Source organism: Nelumbo nucifera, chromosome 3, assembly GCF_055504915.1.
Source record: "Nelumbo nucifera cultivar China Antique chromosome 3, China Antique-T2T, whole genome shotgun sequence".
Classification (NCBI taxonomy): domain Eukaryota; kingdom Viridiplantae; phylum Streptophyta; class Magnoliopsida; order Proteales; family Nelumbonaceae; genus Nelumbo; species Nelumbo nucifera.
Genome location: NC_142651.1, coordinates 60,162,225 through 60,188,077, shown reverse-complemented (window position 1 = coordinate 60,188,077; position 25,853 = coordinate 60,162,225). Strand labels below are relative to the sequence as shown.

General features: G+C 37.7%; 1 protein-coding gene across 2 annotated transcripts; it reads left to right on the top strand.

Annotated features, from left to right (window-relative positions):
* The first annotated feature begins 10,058 nt into the window (after positions 1 to 10,058).
* On the top strand, positions 10,059 to 25,437 carry LOC104602188 (uncharacterized). 2 transcript variants are annotated; one of them, XM_010265790.3, is made up of 6 exons: positions 10,078 to 10,227; positions 10,361 to 10,488; positions 11,000 to 11,078; positions 11,257 to 11,354; positions 16,248 to 16,564; positions 24,813 to 25,437. In XM_010265790.3, the coding sequence occupies exons 3-6, from the start codon at positions 11,070 to 11,072 to the stop codon at positions 25,250 to 25,252; spliced, it is 864 nt and encodes a 287-aa protein (XP_010264092.1). In that variant the 5' UTR covers positions 10,078 to 10,227; positions 10,361 to 10,488; positions 11,000 to 11,069; the 3' UTR covers positions 25,253 to 25,437. The 2 variants fall into 2 exon arrangements, with proteins under 2 accessions (XP_088757973.1, XP_010264092.1); XM_088901847.1 differs by lacking the exon at positions 10,361 to 10,488 and having other exon boundaries at positions 10,059 to 10,227.
* Positions 25,438 to 25,853: the final 416 nt, after the last annotated feature.

The window sequence follows — 25,853 nt, the reverse complement described above, 5'->3', positions numbered from 1 at the left end:
CTCAGATAATGGAAAAAATTTCACTGAAAGAGAAATCACAACCATTTGCAATCAATTCAAGATTATGTAGTTGCTTTCATCTCCTTACCAACCACAGATGAATGGAGCAATAGAGGCTGCAAATATGAATATTGAAAAAATTCTAAAGAAAATGTCTCTTACCTACAAGTCTTGGTAGGACATGTTACCATATGCTCTTTTGGCTTATTGCACGTCATTTAAGACATTAACTAGGGCAACACCATATTATCCGGTGTATGGCATGGAAGCAATCATACCAATGGAAGTTGAAGTGCCATCTTTGCGTTTGATATTAGAGTTAGAGATTCCGGAGATAGAATGGGCGCAAGCACGTTATGAGTAGTTTGTATTCTTAGATGATGCAGACTAAGAGCCATGATCCATACTCAAGCCTATCAAAGGTGAGCAGAACATGCATTCAACACTAGGATACAACCTCGAGACATAAAGCCGAGTGAATTAGTGCTCAGAATAACCATTTCGAATAGGCCAGAAACAAGGGGCAAGTTCACTCCTACCTACGACGACCCTTGCATTGTCAAAAAGAGGTTATCCAAAGGAGCACTAATATTTAATAGAATGGATGATGAAGACCTCACAGAGCTAATCAACCTAGATCAAGTGAAAAAGTACAATGCTTAATTTGTAATCCATTCATGTACCAATTGTTATTAATGAAATGAAGGGAGGCCACCTTTGGTTGTTTTTTTGTTACCTTTCCTTTTGTCCAGTACAGTTGTAATAACTCGCTAGTTAGATAGTTGAACTTTGTGACATTTTCCTTAAATGTCCTGACATTTAGATAGTAGCAGTCATTGAAGGTAATGCAAAATAAATGAGACAGAGAAGGAGAAATTAAAGGACGAAACAATAGGGAGAGAGGGAGAGATAGAGAGAGGAAAAAGAAAGAAGAAAAGAGAAAAATAAGATGAAAAACAAAGAGAATAAAGGAATAAAGGAAAAAGATAAGAAGGCTATAAGGATTACAACATCCTGGTGACCCATGAACCAAGTTGTGTTAGCAATCAACCTACAATTGAACCTTAACCACATTTTGTGCTAGCACTAAGACCTCCTTAATCAAAGATAAAATCAGGAACATGGAATTAGACGACAAGGAAAGCATCTCCCCACCCTTGTGTGGCAATGATGGGAGGAATGAGTGGAGAGAAATAACAAGTAAACGCATGGCTTGAAAGGGAAGAGTGAAAACTCAAAAGGGTGCTCTGAGTAAAAGCATTAGGTCATGGCAGAATCAAAATTCACCAACCCGGATGAAAACTAGTAATGGCTCCGGTGCACAACAATTAGGCGACACCTAGACTTGGTGAAAACCCCAATTGGGGCCACTAAGGGAAAAAATGGCAAAAAAAAGAAAAATAATAAATAATAAAAAAAGAAAAAAATGGTACAACTTATCAGTAGACCAGGAGAGCCTTTCGTTAGCATGCTCTCTCATTTATTCGTGTGAGTGCAAAGTCTTCTCTTTCTTTAATTCTATAAGAAATTTTACTTCAGTGTTTGAGACACCTCCTAATTCCGGGAATTACACTGAGACTAAAGTTAGACCAAGGTTATGTAAGGCTCACAGCTGGATAGAGTTAACATTGACTTCGCCTTCATTTAAGGTTATGCACCTACAACATTCTTCCAAAAAAAATAATAAATAAAATAAAAAAAATCAAATACCATCATCAAGTATCAAAATTATCAAATTTATAAAAAAATGATCAAATAATCAAATAACAAAATTATCAAATATCATCAAATCATCAAATATCAAAATTATCAAACTCATCAAATCATCAAATATCAAAATTTATTAAATAATCAAATATTGAAATTATCAAATTCATCAAATCATAAAATATCAAAAATCAAAATGATCAAAGTCATCAAATCATCAAATATCAAAAATGAAGTTTATCAAATTATCAAATCATCAAATATCGAAATTATGAAATCATCAAATTCATCAAATACCATTAAATCATCAAATATCAAAGTTATCAAATTCATCAAATATTGAAAATCAAATATCATCAAATCATCAAAAATCAAAATTATCGAATTCATCAAATATCAAAATTATCAAATATCATAAAATATCAAAATTATCAAACTCATCTAATTATCAAATTCACCAAATCATTGAATATCATCAAACCATCCAATATCAAATATGAAATTCATCAAATCAAAATCAAATCATTAAGTATCAAATTCATAAAAAATCATTAAATCATCAAATAATCAAAGTTATCAGATTCATTAAATACCAAAAATCGAAATTATCAAGTTAAGTTCATTAGATATCAAAAACCGAAATTACTGAATTGTCAAACATCAAAGTTATCAAATTAGCACAAATCATCAAATATCAAAATTATTGAATATTGAAAATCAAATTAAGTTCATCAAATTATCAAATGAAATCAAATCAACAAGTATCCAAATCACCAAAAATTGATATTAAGATTCAGCAAATATCAAAATTCATTAGATGACAAAAGTCGAAATTAGGTTTCCCAAATTATCAAAGTCATCAAGTACTCAATCATCGAATTCAAAATTACCAAATCCAATCAACAAAAATAAAATTACTTAAAAAAAGAGAAAAAGGGAGAAGAAAAATAAAGAATTAGGATATCAAAAATCAAAGTCAATCCAATTGTCAAGTGAAATCAAATCATTAGACAATTGAACCAAATCAATGTATTAGGTATAAAAATGCAATTGAGCATTAGAAATCTCAAGACAAGGTTGATATTGAAATCAAATAAAGTGATTAAAGTTGTCAAAAAAAGAGAGAAACAAACAAGACAAAAAAAAAGAGAAATAAAAGAATCAATGACTTCTTCTAGGATGGCACCGCTTTATTGTTTGCGTGATAGTTTCATTTGCCATTAAGGCCTGAGATGGTACTACACTTCTAAGCAAAGGTATTGCACTACATCAACTTCGACCTTGACCTAAATTCTAACAACAAAATTTCCCCTCTCAACCTCTTGCCCCTTACAAAAACCTCTAAGTGCTTCTTTTTCTTTGTTGATTCAGCAGCTCGCTACCTCCAACAAAGAGGGGTAGCTGTTAGCACTCAATTTTTGCTCAGTCCCTTTTTTGACCCATCTCCTACATTACAGACGCCCGATCAGATACACCAATCTCTTTAAAACATGTCAAAACCCTAAAAAACCGAAATTTAGCCCAAATGCCCATAAATCTATCGTTAAATCTACACGATTCCCTTTCGATGGTCTTGATTGTGCCACATCACCATACTTGATCCATGACCAAAGTCTATCATGTGAAACAAAATCATTAACAATCAACCACACAAAATTTCAGCCCTAAATTCCTTGATTTAGCCTATCATCCATCAGAGGTTTCATTTCAAAGCGTCTGACACTACGATGCTTCTTTAGCCTAAAACCTGTGATCTGTATATTTGACACAATCAACCCTCCTAATAGCCTCATAATTCCAACCCATACCTACCCACCAAATTTTATCTCAAAATTCCCTCTTTTGACCCATCATCAAACCTTGATTATGTTTTGACGAATCTTATTAATAAAAAACTTACTTGTCATAGATCCTCATCATCTAAGCCTTATTCGACCAATCAAACCCTACCAACATGTTCAAAGACCCAAAAACCCCAACATGTTAAATTCACTTCTTAATTCACCCGTTTGATTGTTAAACTAGGAGGATGTCATTCCAACGTACTAGATTAAATCATCACATTATCTATCCTAACTTAGGATCTCAAGAGGGTAGGGACTAATTTCAGCTCCTTACTTGACCCCATTAAAACACCTAGTTCAATTAATTTGAGCCTAATAGGCTTAAAAAGCTCAAAATACCAAACAAACACCCACTCAAAACTAAGAAAAGGCAAAGCCACATTCAAAAGTTCATCAAATTTACGTTTTTTTTTTGCCACTATTAACCCAAATATAGGGTTGCAACGTCTGGCACACCCCAAGCCCTCATTGGATGCATGAAATCCATAAAAAGCCTTCCAAAACACGAGAATATCTGTTGTACAAAGGAGGAAGGGTCAACTGAAGGCCATTTCCTTTAAAAAACCTTGCTTATTTTGGTGAAAGAATTCTGCTAAACCACAGGCACTATAGCTGGACGAGTTTTAGACCCATTTCCTTTCCTTTTCCTCTATAAATTGAGGCCCAGCTTGAGCTTGAGGGGGGAGAAGAGAAGAGCATTATTCCAACCTTTGAAATGCATCCATTTTACTGAAAACCCAAAGTCATTTAAATTCAAGCCCTATATCTGCTTCCCTTATTTTCTAGGCTGAAGATTTAAAGCTAGAAACACTTATTTCAACTTGATAGCTCGTCCATGCTTCATTTGAAGTTTTTCTAGCTGCTGGAAAACTTTCCTCAATGTTGCACACGAGAGGTAAGTCTCTCATTCCATTATCTTTTTTTCTAAGTTTAAATTCACAAATCTTTATTTTCAATGTTTTGGGTTGCTTAAGGTCTTGAAATTGTGGGAAACTTGCATTCTCGATTTTATCCGGATTGAAAAAAAGAGGTAGAGAGGTGAGGGTCTTACAAAACTCGATACCTAAGACATCACCTCAAATCAATTATGGGTAAAGTTGGGAGTGTTTTCACAAGATTTCTAGAGTTTTGAGCAACCATTTTCATTGGTGTTTTGCTATAATTTGAGCCTGAATTGTTTCCGTTTTGGGCTGCTACAGCAACTTGGAGAAAGGGGTGCTTAACACCTTCCCTTTCCCAATCTTTCTAGATTTAGAATCTCTTGGTTGTGTGTTTTTCGTAGGGAGAACGAAGTCACTATCAAAGTCAGTAAACCGAATTTTTGAATCTGAAATAAGGGCCCATTTCCTCTAAAAAATGGGTGGCGACTCCATTTCGTTGTATCAGCCATGAGCTTCCTAGAAACTTACAATGGGTAATAACAAATCACTATAAGTTTGGTAGAGTACTATCATAATATATCGAGAGTTCCCATCCCTATGGTGTATAAAGTGTTAATTCCAAAATAAGGAAGTTGAGTAAATTATTCTTAATGAATTCATAATCCTTATGGGTGGTGTGGATAGTTGCAATACATACTTGATGAATTCACCTATATGAGTGTGGAGGTGGGCCGCCTCTTATGAGAACAAGGGTTGTGTTTTCTAGAGTGCTCATGAAAATCTAGGTATGGGTGCATGGCCAAAACACACCAAACTGTGAGAACCAGTTGTTTTGGAGGGTAAGACGTGTGTTGTAAGTGCATGTAGCCATCTAGGTTACACTCAAGGAATTTGGTTAAAGACTTAGTTTCACTAAATTTTAGTAGCACATGCCTTATAAGCATTAGGTGTCAATTCGATCCCAAAAGACATCATCACTAATTTGGTTAAAGACTTATTTGCTTTTTGTCTGCTTTTGGAGGTGCTTAAGTCTCACATGGATTAGGAAGAGCACTCCAATTGGGTTTATCTTATACCTTGTGCTTTTGGGTTGTGTCTTTGAGGCATGTGGAGAAAGTACATTTGGACCATCACATGCACGCCTACACCCAACTGGGTTGACACACGCACATGCCCTCCCGCCACGCCGTGTTGTGTTGTGTTGTGTTGCATGCGTAGGTCCTTGGCCCTTACTTAATGAGCATTTTTTTTTGTGTTTTTAAGTACATCGAAAGTTGCCTTTTTGTGTGTGGTACTTTGCTTTCTCCTACTATCGGCTTTTCCCTCTCTCTGTTGAACGTATTGGGCATACATAATAATCTAGTTCATCGCTTTGGGTTGTGAGACCACACAACACCAAGGCTGAGAGCTATTGTATCATGGAGGCCGATCATTGGGATCTTTTTGCACCAACAAAAATATTCCAAGAGGTAGCGAAATCAGTTTTAAGGAGAGCGGACATTTGCCACGAATTAACTATACTGATAAGTTTTCCATCTATTTCTTATTAGTTGCTACATATTTTTTCCTATAGTTCAAATTTCCTTGGATTTTTGGTTTCATTACTATTATAGCCATATTACATTTTTATTTTTCTAACAGGCTACATTTGGCATTCCTTATTATAATGACTTATCTCATTTTTGTAGTTAAAATAACTCTATGAACACTAAGTTTTTAACAACTAAAGGAGGACAATTCCTTAAAATAACGAATGCCAAATACAATCTTTAGTCAGGAAGTTTACTTCTCTTAAATCTTTGTATAGAAACCCAAACTTAACTATTTGTGAACATATAATGGCTATGAGGGCAACAATCTTTAGTGATAGGTCATTTTGGTGGGGTAGTCCTCCCCTATGATTGAATGAGTTTTTCATTTCTCAAAAAAAAAAAGCATAAATTACTAAAACCTCTCTTGAAGTTTCTAGTTGTTGCTACATGTCATGAAGTTTGGTAATTGCAATCATCTCCCCTAAACTTCCAGACGTAGTTGTAAGTAACCCTCTCTATTCGAATCCTCTAAATAGAGGCATGAAAATGTTCAAAATACCCATTTAGTTCCTTTTGGCCAAAATGTTTATTTTTCAAAATTTTTCTTCATATGAATTGCTACCCAAATCCTTCTAACATCTTTCTAAAATTGATTTATTTTTCAAATTTGTCCTTCATATCAATCACTCGAAGCTAAAGTTGCAACTTTAAATTCTCTCTTTTTTTTGTTGTTCATAAAGTTTGTATTATTTTTTTTTCTATTGAAACTAGCCTCAATGATAATTTCATGGGTATTTTGAACATTTTTGTGCATCTTGTTAGATTATTATAAGGGTCAATTTGCAACTATGTTAGAAAGTTCAGGAGAGGTGATTGACCATTTGAAAGAAACTCAGTTAGTGTGTTTGGATGAATTATTCCAGCGATGGTGCAATTTCGAATCTCTGCTATTATCATCTCTATGAGAAAAGAATTGTGTAATTACTTGAGATTTTTTATATGATGTTGGATTGTTCACTTAAAAAAAAATAACAATTCCGGTGTCGGTGTCAGGTATGAGTAATAAAAAAAAAAAACTAAGAATAGGAAAGGTTTCAGGAATTTCTTACCCATTATAAAAAAAGAGAAATGGACGAATCATCCATTGTCCAAATACCCTGATTTTATAGTTCCAATTCTACCCCTCTTTGATTTTTTATTTCTAATTTATCCCCTCTTAAAATGACTGAAGCGAATGAGACAAATAGATTTTGGGCATCCTACCCCTCCTTGATTTTTTATTTCCAATTCTATCCCCTCTCCCCTCTTAAAATGACTGAAGTGAATGGGACAAATAGATTTTGGGCATCCTAGCCCTCCCTGATTTCTTATTTCCAATCATATCCCCTATTAAAATGCCTGAAGTGATGGGGACAAGTAGATTTTGGGCAAACACCCTCATTTCTTCAATATGATGCTCCTAATTTTTATTTTAATTAAATAATTAGTTTAAATGGAAATTATATTATAATGTTTTTAAATGTAAACAAATTCTCTCAAAAAGAAAATTGAACAAAAAAATAATCTCTTAAACAGAAAGAATATGTAAATGCTTACTCATTATTTATGTATACCCCATATGCATTTTATATGTAAATTTATTTCAATTTTTTGTAACTTTTAAGCATTTTTTACATGGAAATAATAATAACAAATTTAAAAACTAATTATTCCAGTAATAAACTACCAAGAGCATCTCAGTTTATTTTCACAAACAAGCTAATTGCCACTCTTTCTAGACCTAACAAAAACAAATAATCAAAGATTGCTTACACCATTTATAACTATTAGCTCAGCTCAGAGAGAGAGAGAGAAAGACATGTATTTGGAGAAATGGATGAAGTTGTGGAGAGAAAGAAGAGCAGAGCCAATACCCAATACCCAATACTCAAAATCCACTCCCTATGACCCAATTCATAAAAAGACTGAATTCAAAAATCACTCTTCCCCCGACTTTTGCAAATATATCAACTTTTCCTAACATAAGGCTGATATACATTATATATACCCAATTTGCACCCAGAATAGATCTTGTTTATTTATCCCTTTGCTTAGCCAATGCATTTATCATTGCATTGGCTATTCTTGCTACCCAATTAAAACTACAATGCAAATCCCTTTAGAGGCTTTATCTCCCTCATGATGCTCCAGTATTGTGATTTCACTAAGCTATCACTTCCCAGCTAGCCCAACAGCAAGACAATATCAGCTCAACTAATAAATGATAGATTTATGAACAAATTGAAACAAAAAATGACACAAAATAACTTATAACAACTGGAGTGTTTAATGATTATATCACTTTTTACCAGTTAATGATTTTATCACCTCTAATATTCTTTCCTTGTTATGTTTCTGGTCTGTTTTTTCCAATAAAGATTTATAATTTATCATCACAGAATGTGGAACTTGAACATCTAGCCCTCCCTCCCATCACTCAACAACTAAAATTACACTCATCATATGCCAATTTAAAACTGTTGGATTAAAATATCATGAAAATTAGTATGAACTAAAATATCATGAAAACTGAATTTTGGATTAAAGCATGTTTAAACTTTAGATCTCTGCACTCTAGATTGTTTAGTTAATGTATTGTTTTAAGTTTTTTTGAATGAAATTTATTTATACACTACTTTTTTTATGCTATTAGTCCAAATTGGCCAATTTTTTGGAGCAAAAGTAAAGCATAGAAAGTAGAGAACCATGGAGCTGAAATAAAATATCATGATATTTTGAATTAAAGTTAGTATGAACTAAAATTATCATGAAAACTACATTTTGAATTAAACTTAAGCTCAAAATTGTGCTATATCTTGAGATTTTCTTAACTTAATTGAGTCCTCGTAATGTTATCTAATGTTGGTCATTCCTCGATTTCATTTCTTTTCCCCTTTAGATATATTATCTATTAGATTAAGCCCATACAAACATGGGTTAGAAATAAATCCTATAAACAGAGCAGATATGTCAGTCTATAGAGGGCACTTATAACTCTAATGATGAATCTCGTTAGCAACCATTCCCTTTTTGCAATGTTAATACTAACCTTTAATTATTGAAAAGTTTGGACTCATCTCTTTCATGCTTTTGGCCCCATGTGACAGTGGATCATCTGGTTTCTGCATATTGAACACAATGTATATAATCTAGGCTCTTTAACCCTTTGCTCTAGAATGGTGGCAACACAAAATTTTCAATAAAAATACATTGAAGTTTCTTTTTAATTCCATAAAAATACATTGAAGTTTTTGCATATCACACAATTGTCTTGTTTTCATTTTCTTTCCCAGATACAAGTTAAACATTCACATGGTTCATACTAGTTATTGTAATTACCTACACGTGGTAGTTTCTTAACCTTTTGTTAATTTATTTGCCTCATTGTGCATATACAACTACAGTCACAAACTAAATATAGATGCATCAATTGCGGTACCTGTTTATACTTTTTGCATACTTTTATATATTCACATTTACATTATATATTAAGTGGAATCATTAATCATGTTTTAAGTTAATTCTGTTTTCGTAACCTTATCAGCCATGTTTAATTAAGATTAAAGAAATTGAAGTTTAGTTTCATTTTAGGTCAAAGCTTCTTGATACTAACACAGCCAATCAAAAATCAACCTAAGTGACTACACCCAATTTAGTAAATTTTATATCTGGTTATGATTAATCATTCATTTAAAATTTTCCGTTCATCAAACGGACCATTCTACTAGTACCAAAAAAAAGTGCGTTGGCGCTCGACTGGGATGAAAATGATCACCGGTAAATAACAGCCAAACACTACCGTTTGCCGTTGAAAAAGATTGATGAAAAAAGCAAAACCGAACGTGCGGGCCCAAGCAGATCTTATTTCCAAACAGACGATGGATGACGGTCACCAACAACACGTTACACAAACCGCGGAAAATGTGGGGCCAAAAGGAGGGCTGTGGAGATCTTTGACTCCCCGTCGTACCACGTGTCAAATTGGTTGTGGTTAGTAGCTTCTAGAAACTAGAAGGGATCCTCTTTCGCCCTCGACCGTGCTGCTTCCTCCGTTCCTGAGAATCTCCTCCCTCGCCTGTATAAAAGGGAGGGTTTCTCTTCCGCCGCTCGTTTTTTTCTGCTTTCTCTCTCTCTCTCTCTCTCTGCATTCTTCGAACTTTCCCTCGTTTTTCCACAGTTTCGAGGAGAGAGATCTCGCGTTTTCGCGATCTTTATTTTCTTCAGGTACTTTTCATTATTCCTGCAATTTTGCTCTCCAGATCTGATTTATCTTTTGCAAAATGTAGATCAGGCTGAACAGCCTATCATTTTTCTTTTGAATTGTTTTTTTTTTCTTATTGCAATTTTGTGGTTTAAGATGAGGGTACAATCCGTGGTTCTTTGGAATTTCTCTCCTAAAAATTTGATCTTGTCGTTGATAACGAGGTTGGAGAAGAAGCTTCTGTTTTATTTGATCTTCGTTACCAATTTGATATGCTTTGAATGGTTAGTTGCTTAGAAAATTATCGTGTTTGGATTTTTTTCTTTTTCGTTTCTTTCTAGTTACCTTTTTGATGATATGTGTTGCTAATTTTGGATTTTCTTTTCTATCATACTATTTAGATCAATATTATTAGGAGTTTTTCCCGGGCTCAGTTTGGAAGGAGTATAAATGCAAATACGTAGAGTGCAAATACATACAAGATAATACAAAGTGCAAGGTTTTCCACTTTACATATTTGAATTTGTACTCCTTTCAAACTGAGTTCTAGGAATTCCTTATAAATTTTTGTCATTCCAATCATCTGGATTTTGTTTGGTATATGAACCATATGGATAATGCAAACAGTAAAAAAAGAAAGACAATGCACCAACAATAAGATACAGAACCTTAAACTGATCGACCTACCGTGGATTATCCAGTTGAATGTGTATTGAGATTTTGTTTTTGACCTTGTTTGTGTTCAGCTTATGTCTGTTATTGAAACCATCATTTGTCTGAATATGGTTTAAACAGATTTTCTTGATATAGCTCCAGCAGTCTCAGCATTTCTAACTACTAAACTTGTATCTTGGGCATCTAAGAGATGGCTGAGGTATGATCTCATTTTATTGTTCCTCACTTTTTTTCTTATTCCTTCTTTGTTCTGTTAATTTCTCTCTGTTTTATGAGTATTTACACTTTCATACTTAAAATATGTATTTTTTTTAAATAAAAAACTGTGTGCTTTGGAATCATATTCCCGTTAACTCACAACCACCAAAATGCAACAGGATGGTCACAAAGTGTCTTTGAATGTTTATGATTTAAGCCAAGGGCTTGCTCGTCAGCTCTCCAGTACATTCTTAGGGAAAGCGATTGATGGCATTTGGTGAGGTTACTTGTGATTTGGATGCTATGCTAGATGATAACTGCTTGTCGTAAAGTTTTACATACTTGATATAATGGAGTATGGATGCCTAACTCATATATGCTTTTCTTTCACCCAAGGTGTAGTGGGTCAATGAAACACAAATCTTAGGACATACATGTAGAAACACAAAAGGATATGGGCTGAAAGTGCATCTTGTATGGACTTTGAAAAATGTAGTGGAATGGGGATGACGATGTCATAGTAACCTATAAGGAAACTGCGATTTTTATGTCAGGAGAAAAGTGCCAAATACATTTTCTCGTCATGGTTGCTAAGTTGCTTGAACTTTGGGATCTAAATTGAGACCTCTACATGTAATAGGATTTTGTTTCAAGTATTGAGATATTAAGATCATGAATTCAGTCATTTCTTTTGGCTGGAAAAAGCTTAGTTACAAAATTTTTTATTGTTTCTCATGCTAAGTGCTTTTTTTCACTGAAATCAAAGTTATGACTTTGGGAAGAAGGCTTGACAACAGTGATCATGTTTCTTAACAGGAACATTGATTTTAGGTTCTAGACATTGCCTGACATGACTTATAAGTGAAAATGGCAACAACCATATGGAGATTTATAGGGATTAGGGACACAAAAAATCCTTACTCGCTAATCAATCTACCTAATAAAATAACCAAAAAGAAAGCACAAATTATCTTTTAAGTTGTTTCTAGAATATTCAACACTGGTGTCTTCTATTTGCTTTCAAGAGTGGGATATAGATGTAAGGTGGGCTGAGAGGTCCATTGGATTAAATGAGGGGATTGACCCTAAGGGTAAAGGCCTGGGGCCTAAAATAGATGGCTGGGCTTGGGGAATTGGGCAGAACTGCAGAACACAATTGACTCTATTTTTCAAATTAAGTATGGATATTTGCATGGGGCTGTTTTAAGATATTAAGCCAACTTAAGCAAATGAAGAATAAATGAGGAAAGATTGTCTATACTATTTGAGCAAAGTGACTTTCCTACTTTTATGAAGCTGGTTTATCTTTATCTACGAGGATGAACCAGGTTTCTCTTTTGCTTTTTATTGTCCTTAAGCAATAAGCAATCGAAAACAAGAAAAGAAGGTCAAATTTATAATTGTGTACACATATTTGGAGACAATGAATTGGGGTAATCCATAATCCACATCTTTTCTCTGAAGCAACTCCCTCTCTCCATTCTAACTCTCTCATGTGTGTGCATGGGTACAAAGTCTTGGACTCATTCTATGTACCAAAATATGGTTGCGTACATCTACTTTGTTTATGATGCCTTGTTTTGTATTTTGGTTGCATACATCTACTTTGTTACAAGTAGTTATTGTTCAACATGCCAAGCCTCTTGGCAATAATTAAATAAAATGATGGGACGCTATATGAGCCAGTAATGGAATCATTGAATCTCTCTCTCTCTCTCTCTCTCTCTCTCTCTCTCTCCCCCCCCCCCTCTATGTCCCCTCTGTTCATTTAAAAGACGGGAAATAATAACCTCTAATTACTTCTGAGAATGGAAAACTGGAACCCAAACCATTTACAGAAGTTAAACAAAAATATTAGATAGCATCACAGATATATTATGTAAGACATGTTCACTACCATTAAACAGAACTCTGATAAGGGAAACCGTTGAAGCTCTGAGTGGGTATGCAGTAGTTGAAGCATATCTGGATTTGCTAGGAGCCTAGGACATGGAGTCAACTTATGGGATGTGCTTATAGAAGAGAGTTTTATATTTAGCAGTGTAGTTTGCAGTCCAAAATGACCAGCATGGCCTGATCACTCTGATGGGAAGCTAGTTTAAGCCCAATAAGTCTGTCTGGTGGTTAAAACAGGGAAAAGTCTGCCTTGTTGTGAAACTGAACCTTTTTGGGCATTTAATTAATTAATTAGTTGAAACATTTAGGCGATGTCAAATTAGCTGTTGTAGTGTTGTAGACTAGGGAAGTGACTGCAACAATGTACACCTTTTCTGAATATAGTTGATATTTTTTCTTCGTTTTTTTCCTTTTTGAAAAATGGCACTTTCATTTAGAATCAAAGGTTTTACCAAAAGAAAAAATTAGAATCTAAGGTTGGCTGGGCGGGTGGGTTGGGATATACATGAGATGATGTACAAAAATTCCACATAGCTACAAAACAGCAATTACAGTGGCAACACACTAGTACTTTACCAAAAACAATCTCTGTCCACCCCTGGTTTTGCTAAAGAATCAGCCAACACATTACTGATAAAAAAAATAATAAGCCAACACATTTAACTCTTTTGGAACTCATCTGACAGAGCAAGAAAGATTAGAGAGATCACAGGCTTCATTGAGCAAATGGGCCATCTATTTTCTTCAAATTTGATCTTTTGTTCTACAAAGGAAATTGAAAATTTTGTGGCATTGTAAGAAAGAAGAAAAAGCTGTTGTATTGTTGTAGACTAGGAAAGTGACTGCAACAACGTACACTGATTTTGCTAAAGAATCAGATCATCCAAAGCATTTAACTCTATTGGAACCCATTTGACAGAGCAAGAAAGAAGATTAGAGATATCACAGACTTCATTAAGCAAATGGGTCATCTTTTTTACTTCGAAGTTGATCTTTTGTTCTACAAAAAATTTGAAAATTTTGTGGCATTGTAAGGAAAGCTATCTTCTGGAGTCTGTGAAAGGAATGCAAGAGCATTTGAGAACAAAGAAACATTTTCACTGATAGAAATCATCACAGTGAGAGTAGCACATTGGGCCTTTATGTGTGAACAATTCACAGGTTCTTCATGTGTGAACAATTCACAGGTTCTTCATGTGTGAACAATTCAAAGATTTCAAAATGGGCGATTTATTGATTAGCTGGCAGATGGTAGCTGGCTTTTCTTCTAGAAGACATCAGTAGTCTGAGATGGGGGGCACAAAATTAAATTTTGGTGACTGCATCCTAGGTAATCATGGTGCTTTTGGTATGTGAGTGGTGAGAGATAATATTAGCATCAATTCAGCTTCTTGAGGCTGCTGGGACATAGGAACTCTCCTAGAGCTGAATTGTTAGGCTTTCATTCAAGGCATAAATTTTGTATCCATGGAAGGCTGTACTAACCTGATTGTTGGGGGAAACTGTCAAGTTGTTATTTCTTTGAGATCAGAACATTAGATGCTGAGGATATACAGGTTTCTAGTCAGAGAAGTGAAGGAAATTGGTAGCCAGCCTGAATTAGTTATTCAGGTGGGTCTGTAGATTTGCCAATTACCTAGAAGATTTTTTAGCAAAATCAGGGTCATGCAAGAAAATCTGATTTGGGGATGTCCCGACTCCTGAGCCAGGGATTGATTTGTAAAACTATTATAATAAACATTGTTATGGTCAACTTAGTGATGTTTCAAATTTGTTTTCTGCTATTTGAATTTGGATGGCAAGGAGATGTGGTTGTAAACAGCTAAGCAACTAGTATAAAAATGAAAACTTTAGTGGGGCCTATTATTATAATAAGTATGGTTTGGGGATGTCCTGAACCTGGGATTGATTTGTAGAGCTATTATTAATAAACACGTGTTAAGTATGGCCAACCTAGTGCTGTTTTATATTTATTTCCTGCTATTTGGTTATTTGGATATCAAGGAAATGTTGTTTGGGGCTTGGAGCATCAGCTAAGCAGCTAGTATAGATATGAAAGTTTTAGTAGGTCAATTATCCAGCCTTGTAGATTGACATGCATGTGTATAATCTTTTTGGGTCAATGCACGTGCATGCCACCCTTAAGTTATGGGAGAATTCAGACCAAAAGGCTAAAGGCATAGTTGAGGTGTAATGGCCCAAAAAGGTGAGTCGTAAGCCTAAAAAATTAAGAAAAAACTTAATTAAAGTTTATGAATAATAAAAACAACATGTAAAATACCAAATTAGAAAGATTAAGGTACAAATATCCATAAAATAAAAGTTTATAAGCAATAAGTTCTTGTTATACATTAAATAAAATAATAACTAATCAACTAACAATTATAAACACTTACATTTCATGTTTCAAAATGAAGGCTGGACTAATCAACTAATAATTATTCACATGACCAATTTAGTAGGAAGGAAACAATTTAGTTGATCTGATCAATGAAGAAAAAAAAAGAAACAAAAAATCAGTAATAAGAAAATAAGTCCATTAGGAAAAGAAATGATAAAAATAACAAGCTTGGGATGTTAGATTTAGACTAATAAGAAAAACAAATCCCATTTGATTTATCCAAGAGAAACTAAGAACTTGATTAACCCTTTTTTGCATTGAACTCCTGTAAAACATTAAGAGAAACTAATAGAACTTGAATGTGTGTGCTTCACCTCAAGCTTTAAGCTTTTTAAAACAATGATTCTGACAAGTTGAGTTGGAGTCTTCTAATTGTGGTTAAAGAGAAATGGTTTTACATACCTTAATTCATAGTTTTCTAGATTTTCTCTCGTAAACAAGTTACAGTCCATATTGATAAAAAAAAACAAGTTACAGTCCTTACAATAATGTAATTACTAATTGAGTTGGAGTCTTCTTCTAATTGTTGTTGAAGGGAAATGACTCTACATACCTTAATTCATAGTTTTCTAGAATTTCTCTCGTAAACAAGTTACGGTCCTTACAATAATGTAACTACTAATTGAGTTGGAGTCTTTTAATTGTGGTTAAAGGGAAATGACTATACATACCTTAATTCGTAGTTTTCTAGATTTTCTCTTGTTAACAAGTTACAGTCCTTACAATAATTAAGCTACCATATGACCTGGAAGCATGTTTGTTTTTTTTTGGGGGGGTAGAATGTGAAAGCATGTTATTAACTCTACATGTGTTTTATCTGATCTGTAAGCTTTCAAGGAAATTGGTTTCTCATGTTGTTGGCTGCTTAAACAGGCACACAGGCATAGTAGTATATGGTAATGAATATTACTTTGGAGGAGGGATCCAAAACTCTCCAGTTGGAACAACACCATATGGGACTCCAATTCGGGTGGTGGAGTTGGGCGTGACTCATGTGCCCAAGGATCTCTTTGAGCAGTATTTACAGGATATCAGTCCTCGATACACAGCTGAAACCTACAGTTTGCTGACACATAACTGCAATAACTTCAGCAATGAGGTTGCCCAATTTTTAGTGGGTGCTTCTATTCCTGACTACATCCTGCAGCTTCCTAATGAGGTTATGAGCAGCCCAATGGGTGTTCTTATATGTGAGTTTTTCATCCATATTTCTTGTTTAATTAGATTGCATATTAATCCTTTTAATATGATTCTTGGAAATTCTGTCTGGTTATAGGTTATGTACAAAATTCCTGGCATTTTCTTTTATGCTTCTGTTACTACCGTTGTCTGTGTTTGCTATTAGAAGAATATAGCTTTAGAGGCTATATATTTAATAGCTGACCATTTAGGCCAGTGATCAGACTGTCTTAAACTGGGATGGGGCTGTACTGGTTTAGTACGGTGAAAGATTATTGCATACAACTGTCATTATTCAGGCTTGTCACTGCATGAATTCTTGGTTGTTTTGACCAAGCTTACCTGTTGTATGAATTTGGAACACTACGATCCAATTCCTAACATGGGTAAGACAAGATATTTTATCTGGTTGAGTTAGGTGTGGTTGGATGATTTGTCATCAATTAGGCTCCTGTGATCTTGAACTCTTTGGAAAGAAGAGAACCAATTTTTTGCTCTGCTTTGACATTTACTCTTTTTTTTTTTGATCATCAACACTTTCATTAATTCATCAGTAGAAAATTTACAAGTGGAAGACAAACACAGTTATCTTCCAAGAGTCACAAAGAACTTCAAGAAAGGAAAGAAGAAAATACAAAGATACAAGGACACTAACATTACAACTTAGCCCAAAACAAGGAATCCCTTTCTGCCCCTTGTTTTGCTAAACCGTCAGCTAGGGAATTAGCTGATCTCTTAATCCAACATGTCTTAACTTCCATCTCCCACACCAGCCATTTGAATTTCCTCTTCTCATTGTTATACTTCCAAAGATCATTTTGTTCTTTAGTCAGCCACCCTATCACCACATCTGAATCCCTTTCAATTATAAGTTTCTTGATGTTCAATTCCTTTGCTTTTCGGGCTCCTTCCATAATTGCACATATCTCAGCTCTAAGGGAGTCACCCACTCCAATTGGGTCTGAGAACATAGCAGAGATGGCCCCATTTTCATCTCTAAAAACACGCCCGATCCCTGATTGTCCCGGGTTCCCCTACTGCATCCATCAAAGTTTAATTTCAAGAATCCACTAGGTGGGGGGGTCCAAGCCACACTCAGTACTGACTTGGTCTTCGTGCAACTTGCAATTTCACCCCACTTCCTCAACATGTCATCCACAGTGTAATCTGTGAATATTTTCAGAGATTTCAGCCACTGTACCGCCCTAAACTGTATGATAGTCCTCAAATCTGTTGTCCCTCTCTGAGTTTCTGAGAATATCCTGGAGTTCCTTTATTCCCACAGTGTCTAACATACTGAAACCCTTAGTCCTCTCCACATTGTCCTTACCCTTTTTAACCGCCACTTGAAGGAGGGGGCGAAAAGGCCTTGCATGTCTGATGGGGGATTCCAGCTGCATCCAAACAAGGAGAAAGCCCAATCCCACAACGACCTTGCGAAGTGGCAGGCACCATTAGGTGAAAACCAGTCTTCCCATCTGCTTTGCACAGAACACACCACTGAGGTGACAAGCAAGTATTGGGTCTCTTCTTTTGGAGTAGATCACCAGTGTTGATTCTTTCCAAATAGGCTTCCCAACAAAAACTACCATCCCTAGGAGGTATAGTTCTGCACCAAACCTCACCAACAGGAAAAGGGGACAGGGTAGGACTGGTGGACTGACTTAAGACTTTGAAGAAAGAAGCACAAGAGAAAATGCCATTGGGGTTAGGTGTCCAGATTCTAGAATCCGCCCTAGTGGGGTTTAAGACAATGCTATTAAGAATTGCAAGAAGGCTCGAAATACAGTCGAAGTCTGAATCCCTCAAATCCCTTCTTAGACCCAAGTTCCACCCAATCCCAGAAGTTGAAGAGGACGGGGTGGTGAAAGACGAGATCGGCTCATTTTTCAAATCAGAAAGAGCATACAAAGACGGAAACTGATCCTTTAGAGGGGCGCTCCCCACCCAGGTTTGTTCCCAAAATTTTATGGAATTACCGGAATTCAAGTCATACCTGATATTAGGAATGAAAACTGGTAGCAGGTCATGAATGGCTTTCCAAGGAGAATTGCTTGTGATCCTAGCTCTGATTCCAGCGCCCCATCCATTGTGCTCCAGCCCATGAATACTTGCCACTATTCTAGCCCATAGCTTCACCTTCTCCATAGGAAACCTCCACAACCACTTCCCCAACAGAGTTATATACCTTCTCCTAATACTCCCAAGCCCCAAACCACGACACGACTTACTCCTGCACACTATTTCCCAGCTAACTCTATGATCCCTCTTCTCTTCTCCCGGCTCCCACAGGAAATCTCTCATTAACTTCTCTAATCTGTTAGCAATCTTCACTGGGATTTTAAACACCGGCATGAAGAAGATGGGTAAGTTAGCAAGCGTGGCCTTAATTAATGTAATTCTCCCGCCAAGAGAGAGGTAATTCTTTTTCCAGGATACCAATCTTTTTTCAAACCTTTCCATCACCGGGTTCCAGAAGCTCTCTCTCTTGGGATTATCACCTAATGGTAATCCTAAATAGTTCAAAGGCCACCCCGTGACTTCACACCCTAGCACTTCAGCACTCTCCCTGATCTCTTCCTCCTCCAAATTCACCCCCACTACACAGCTTTTCCCAAGGTTAACCTTCAAGTTGGACAGTTGCTCAAACAGTTGTATCATCGACTTTAAATTCCTGATAAACCTCACATTACCACCTTCACAAAACAGAATCGTGTCATCAACAAACTGTAAATGTGTGAGGGGGGTTTCCATCCTCCCAACCCTCCAGCCTCTAATGAGCTCCCTAGAATCTGCTCTGTGAATCAATTTCCCCAAAACCTCTGCAAATAAAATGAACAGGAAAGGAGAAAGGGGGTCTCCTTGTCTTATACCCCTACTGGCTGGAAAGAAATCTACCACTGTCCCATTCACTAGCACTGAATAATGACAATTCCGGACACAGCCCATGATCCACTTACACCATCTAGTCCCAAACCCGAATTTGGTTAAAACTTTCCTCAAGAACTCCCAGTCCACCAAGTCATAAGCCTTTTCCAAGTCCAACTTACAGACCACTCCCTTCTTTTAATCCCTCTTAAAGTTCTCCACACTCTCATTAGCAGTTAAAATCTGGTCTGTAATTTGTCTTCCACTCACAAAAGCTCCTTGATAGTGTTCAATGATATCCGGAATTACCTTCTTCAGCCTCAAAGACAACACTTTTGCAATGATCTTGTACAAGCTATTCACCAAACTTATTGGCCTAAAATCCTTCGGGTGGGATGCATCTTTCTTTTTGGGAATTAAGGCTATAAATGTAGAGTTCACACTCGGATTGACAATTCCTCTCCTGAAAAACTCCTCAAACACCTGCAAGAGATCATCTTTCAAAATATCCCTACAATCCTGATAAAAGGCCATCTTAAACCCATCCAGCCCTGGAGCTTTTGTTCTATCCATAGAAAACACAGCCTCCTTGATCTCTTCTAAATTAAAGCTTCTTTCCATCCTTCTCCTGTTCTCCACCCCTACATCTGGCCAATCCAAACCTTCTACCCACACCCTTCTACTCACAGGCCTTCTTAGAATAGATTTGAAATGCTCCACACAGGCCCTGGCAATCTCCTCTTGCTGTACTAACTCAACTCCATCTACTACCAATTTGGAGATAAAGTTCTTCCTTCTCCTGCCATCTACTAGAGAGTGGAAATACCTAGTGTTTCTATCTCCCTCTTGCAACCATTTACACCGAGATTTTTGCCTCCAGCTAATTTCCTCCTTGTGCAGGCAATCCTCTAACTGTCTTCTCAATTCTCTCATGAGGTCATTGTCTTCCTCTCCAAATTCTCCCCTTTCCTCTTTAAAGTTAAGGCTTTCAATCTTATTCATCAAGTCTCCCTTTCTTTCTTCTGTCCTCCCAAACTCCATCAAGTTCCACTCTTTAATTCTTGCTTTCAGGAATTGTAGTTTCTTATGGAATTTTATCCCCTCCCACTCCACCGACGGGTTACACTCATGCCACCACTCCCTCACTTTGTTAGTAAACCCTGGATGCAGTAACCACATATTTTCAAATCTAAAGGGGGTAGGACCTCCACACCTTCTTTCTTCCTTGTATAACACTATGGGCCAGTGATCCGAGGTCACCCTTGGGAGAGCCCTAGCATCCAAGGTTCCCCAATGTTCTTCCCAATCCAAAGAGAACAACAATCTATCCAGCTTAGAGCAAATGGGTCTAGATTGGAGATTTGACCATGTAAATGCCTTATGCGCTAGGGGAATCTCTTTAAGCTCAAAGGCATCCACAAAACTGTTAAACTTCCTCATGCTTTTTGTCATCCTCTGGTTAATCTTATTGGACTCTTCCAAGAACCTTATCACATTGAAGACCCCACCCATGCACCAAGGCCCATCCCACAACCCTCTAACATCAGCCAGTTCCTCCCACAACTCCTTTCTCTCTCTGTAATCATTCGGTCCGTAAACATTTGTGAGCACCCACATATATTCGTCCTCTTGCTGCTTAAACTTCATGTAAACCGAGTACTTTCCGATCAACTCCTCCATCCCTTCAACCACATCCCTCTTCCACATTGTTACAATCCCCCCGGAAGCACCTCAGGATGGAGCCGCCACCCAACTAATCCCCCTAGCTTTCCATACACTCCTTGCCCATTTGTCACTAAACTCCATTCTCTTAGACTCTTGCAATAGCACAATGTCTGGGTCATACCGTCTTATTACCTCTTTTATTGTTGCTCTCTTCTTCACACTCCCGATTCCCCTCACATTCCAACTAAGTCTCTTCATTCCGCTTCTTTTTACAAACCCCTTGCCACCTACCCGCTATTTTCCCCCTTTCCTTCTATCTCTTTTTACCTCGAGCTTCTTGTCTCCTACATCTCTCTTTAGTCTCTCTACTTCACTCAACCTCCTCTTCTTTGTTATGATCTGCATCTTCCTCTTCTGTAAACTTTATTTCAACTCGTTCAAATCCTCTAGCCTACAACCCAACTTCCCTACAAATTCTGCTATCGTGTCTTCTCTCACCGATTCCACCACCCCTACCCTTCCTACAGAATCCCCTTCATCTCTGTCCACCTGCCTTTCCTTCCTCTCCTCTATTCCTACCTCAGTTCTTTCCTCTCTAACCTTCCTCCCCTTATTGTTACCTCCCTCCTTCCTTGCTTTCTCCCCGTAAACCTCTCCATCTCTACCCTCATTCCTGTCCCTCCTCTCCATTAACCCCTCCTCTCTTCCTTCCTCCCCTTCCCTCCTCCATATCAGCTGCCCTTCCACATCCTTAAACACTCTTTCAATGATTTCCCACACTTGTCCACTTCTATACCTTTCTTCCCGCACCTCTCTACAATCCTTCCTTCCCCTCTCCCCCTCCTCAGAGAGCCCGCCTACTAGCTCGGCTGCATATTCATGGGCTATAGGACATGGTACAGGTACGGAATCTGGAACCAAAGACACATGAGACACATTAGTAGCACAAACCGAAATCACATGGTTACCTGGGCCTGAAGGACAAGCTAGAATAGGACTGCTCCCGGCCTCCTTCTCTTGTTCCGAAGGTTGGTAAATAATTATCTTCCTGAGTTGGTTGGGAAGTACTTCTGTCCTTTGGTCAACCTGGTGATCTTTCCACTCTACCCCTGGGTCACCCCTAGATAGCATATTCCTGCTCTGCTTCCGGTTCTCCCAATTTTCTCCTTCCGAAAAACCTTGCGCACTCTGTGGTCTTGGGAATGAGATAATCCGATTGCAGTCTTCACCCTGGAATAATCTTCCAATATTCCACCCTTCCATATCACCTCCAACACAACTGCCTTCATCGTTTACACTGCCCATGCTAGAGCCATCGACAGAAAAGTCCTCCGGTTCACCATCGTCTTCAGCGCACTGCACCCACCCTTCAAACTTCTCTTTCTTCTCTTCAGTTCTTCCCCTAGTGAAACTTAGCTCCGGCCTCTCTGAGAAGCCTCGCACGGGGCTAAGCTCCTTCAAGCTGCGTCGGGAGACCCATTGTAACGCCCTCTTCTTTCCTGGTTTCCGACGCTGCGCGCATTCCCCCTTTTGGCTCGCGGCTGGGGACGATGATAGACCGAAACCGAAGTCTATCATAGTTGAAACCCCAGTCACGTGTTTCTTTAGTGTCTCACGCGCCTTATAAACAATCTGGGTCGGACCCGCTGGCCTGTTTGAGCCTTTAAGAATACCCTTTGCAGCCCACATGGGCTTTTGCTTTGGCCCATTTGTAAGCACCCGCGAGATCATGTGACTTTTAAGAAGGTCACGCGCGTCCAGCCCCGACCCCAGTTTGGTTCTAACAGGTTTAAGTTCAAATCTTCCTTGGCCCAACCCCTTTTCCCTGTTCAGAACAGTCTTGGCTCCAGTTACAACCTGTGCAAAGGACCTGCCACCCTCCAGACTGCTCACTTCTTCCACACGCGAAAATCCCACCCCCTGCCTACTACCCTTTTGTTTCTCCAGCAAATGTTTTTCCATTTTAGTGAAAGTGCTTTTCTTGTTTGAATCCTCCAACCCTTTCTTGCCACGCAGCTCTTCTTCTTCAACCTTCTCATCTCCCTCTATTCGAGCCTTTTTCCAGAGCATCGATTCAGTGGATGAAGCCAGCTACACTGAGTAGCACTGCCTCTCGACTAGCACCTCTATCTTCCGAGGTATCTCCTCAGGTTTTACTCTATTCAATAGAATGGAAACTGAACAAAGGTCTCCCCAAAAGGCCCCTCCTAGTGATCCTCCACACATCAAAGCAATGGCTTCAGCAGTTTCTTGCTTCCACAAATGAAAGGGAAGACCTAGCAGACGCACCACCACTCCATCTTCAACAAAGAGATCTTTGGAGTTTGAACCCGGACACCATCTTGATACTGTGAAATTTCCAAGTTTAGCTTGGATGTTTAAAGCCTCAACTTCTACTCTGTTCTCAAACAAATCCAGCAAAGCCTTGTTCTTCTCAAAGGATGTTAAAATAAATGTGCTCTTCAACTTTAACCTTGCTGTTAACAGATCTGCAACTTTCCTCCAGTCAAGAATGGGATCTGAAGCTTCAACTATCAATTTTCTTTCCCAATCCCCTCTCTGTATGTTTACTCCCATTCTGTAATTACCTGCCCCAGCTAACACTAAAGGAGGCTCTTAGTCTTGTTCACCAAACTACTAGACCTGCTTATCTTCCTTTTTACTATTGCTTCTCTTTTTACACTCGTGCGTTTCAGCAGTTCACATAAGGCGTCAAGAACTGCCTTCCAGCCCTGACTCTTCCTTCTACCCTTGCCAAAAAATTCTATCAAGGAAATAAAATAACCTTTAAGGTTTCTCTTACACTCTACAACAACCCTTCTTCCAGCTTCTGAGAAAAGCTCTTTCCAACTATTTTGCTTGCCTTTGTTACTTGCACCTTCCACAAACTCCTTGAGCCCTTCAATTACCCCCAGTCTTTCTAACAGCACCATCCCTCTCTTTGCTTCCCTGATCTTCAAGCTCAGCTGACCATTTAATCTCTGTTCCTCAAATAGGAGTTCCTTAGATTCAATCTTCAAAACTTTTTTCCAACGGCCTACCTCCACAAAATCTCCCATCTCAGCTCCTCCCCTTCTCCCCCTCTCACCAACTCAGACAATGGCACCAGATGAAAACACAGTTCCTCTCCCTCTCACCCTCTCAGCAACCTTCTCTTTGCTTCACCCTCTCATCCTCTCACCATCTCATTTCTCCCCTTGCTCATGTTTAGACTTGATGATGAGGGTGAATTTCATTCAGGTGGTGTTGTGGGACGAGTTGATCTTTTTCTTCAGCATAAAGAGGGTCTAAGAGTATTCTAGCAATCAGTTTAATTAAGAGGATCCATGTAGAAACTAAAGTGCATGCCCTTCAAACTGGACCATTCCATAGAATTTTCTACAATATGAGAAGAAGAGAATCTTAAAATAGCTTTGACATTTACTCTTAAGTTATAACTTCTTTGCTTCAGCTCCTTTGCCCAATTGGATCTATAATTTATTGCGTTTATACTTGCATCATTGTTGCACGATTAGAGGCAAAGCAAACAAAAGAAAAGTGAGCTGATCATCTTATCGTTCCATGGAAGAACTGGTTTGTTTGCATGTTTGGGTTGGGAGGAATTAAGCGCCTATCATTTTTCTTTCATTAGCAGATTTTCTCATTTTATTCGCAAGTAAAAGTTCATCTGCTTTTATTTATTTCTTTAATTCTTTATTTACTTGTGTTAATATTGTGAATGTGCAGTGCCCATGATACAGCAATTGGAGGCAACTTTGAGGGTTGGTGCTGTCCCACAAGCTCCTCGGTTTAGACCTACCTTGGTGGAGTCCTCCCAGAAGACATCGGCCGTCAACTCAGACGGTAGCACCAACATGCCTACAAGGGAACCAACCAACAATGATACAAAGGTCCCTTCGAAAACAGATGAAAATGTGTCTGTAGATTCTGGAAGGACTTCACAGGAGGTTCTCAGTTCTACCAACCAACCTACTGCCAAATCAGCTGGAACAAAGGTCAATGGGGTTCCCGGGGATCCTCTTGGGGATGCCCGGAGCAAGGTGCAGGAGGAAATAAGCAGTGAATTTGCTGCAATTATGGCTACTGGAACACTTCGAGCGAGCGAGGCAGCTGCACTTGCTACTAGAAGAGTGATGGAAAGACATGGGAGATTGAACGTCGTCTAAAGGAACAGAGAAGATCCTTATAGAGAGCAAAAAAATGCAAAATTTACATGCTGTGTCTCGGTAATTGGTGACATGGCACACAAAAAAAAATTCATTTTTCTCTTTTCATCATGTTCCGAATTTTCTCTAAAAAATTGACAAGGTGGATTTTGTATTACAAATTAAATCCATAAACAGTTCTTGCCCATTGTCATCCCTTAATTCTCAAGACAAAACTAGTAATTTTATTGTTGAGGATAGATACATACATAAATGTAGATGGACAGGCATACTTATGTAATGTTCCTTTCTCATTTGAGTATGTATATGCTACAGACGAAAAGTATACGCGCATTGTAAAAGGTTGGGTCCGTTTGGCTCATAGGCTGACTTGGACCATTCTCAGGCTATCCACAGCCTTACGACAAGCCCAAACTGACTTGGCTGGGACCAAACAAAAAAAAAAAAAAGCAAAACCATAGGATTGGGACCGGGAACAGGCGAACAGTCGAGTTGGGGTATGGTTGGTGCCCGTTTTAGCAATGAATTCACGTATAAATCAGGCTATTTATCTTTAGACTGATGTTTAATCGGACGATCGGGTTGGAACTCCATTAGGATT

Coding starts and splice junctions, on each gene's coding strand:
- LOC104602188 (XM_088901847.1), top strand. Junction 11,355..16,247: donor AAAGCGATTGATGGCATTTG/GTGAGGTTACTT, acceptor CTGCTTAAACAG/GCACACAGGCATAGTAGTAT. Junction 16,565..24,812: donor CCCAATGGGTGTTCTTATAT/GTGAGTTTTTCA, acceptor GTGAATGTGCAG/TGCCCATGATACAGCAATTG.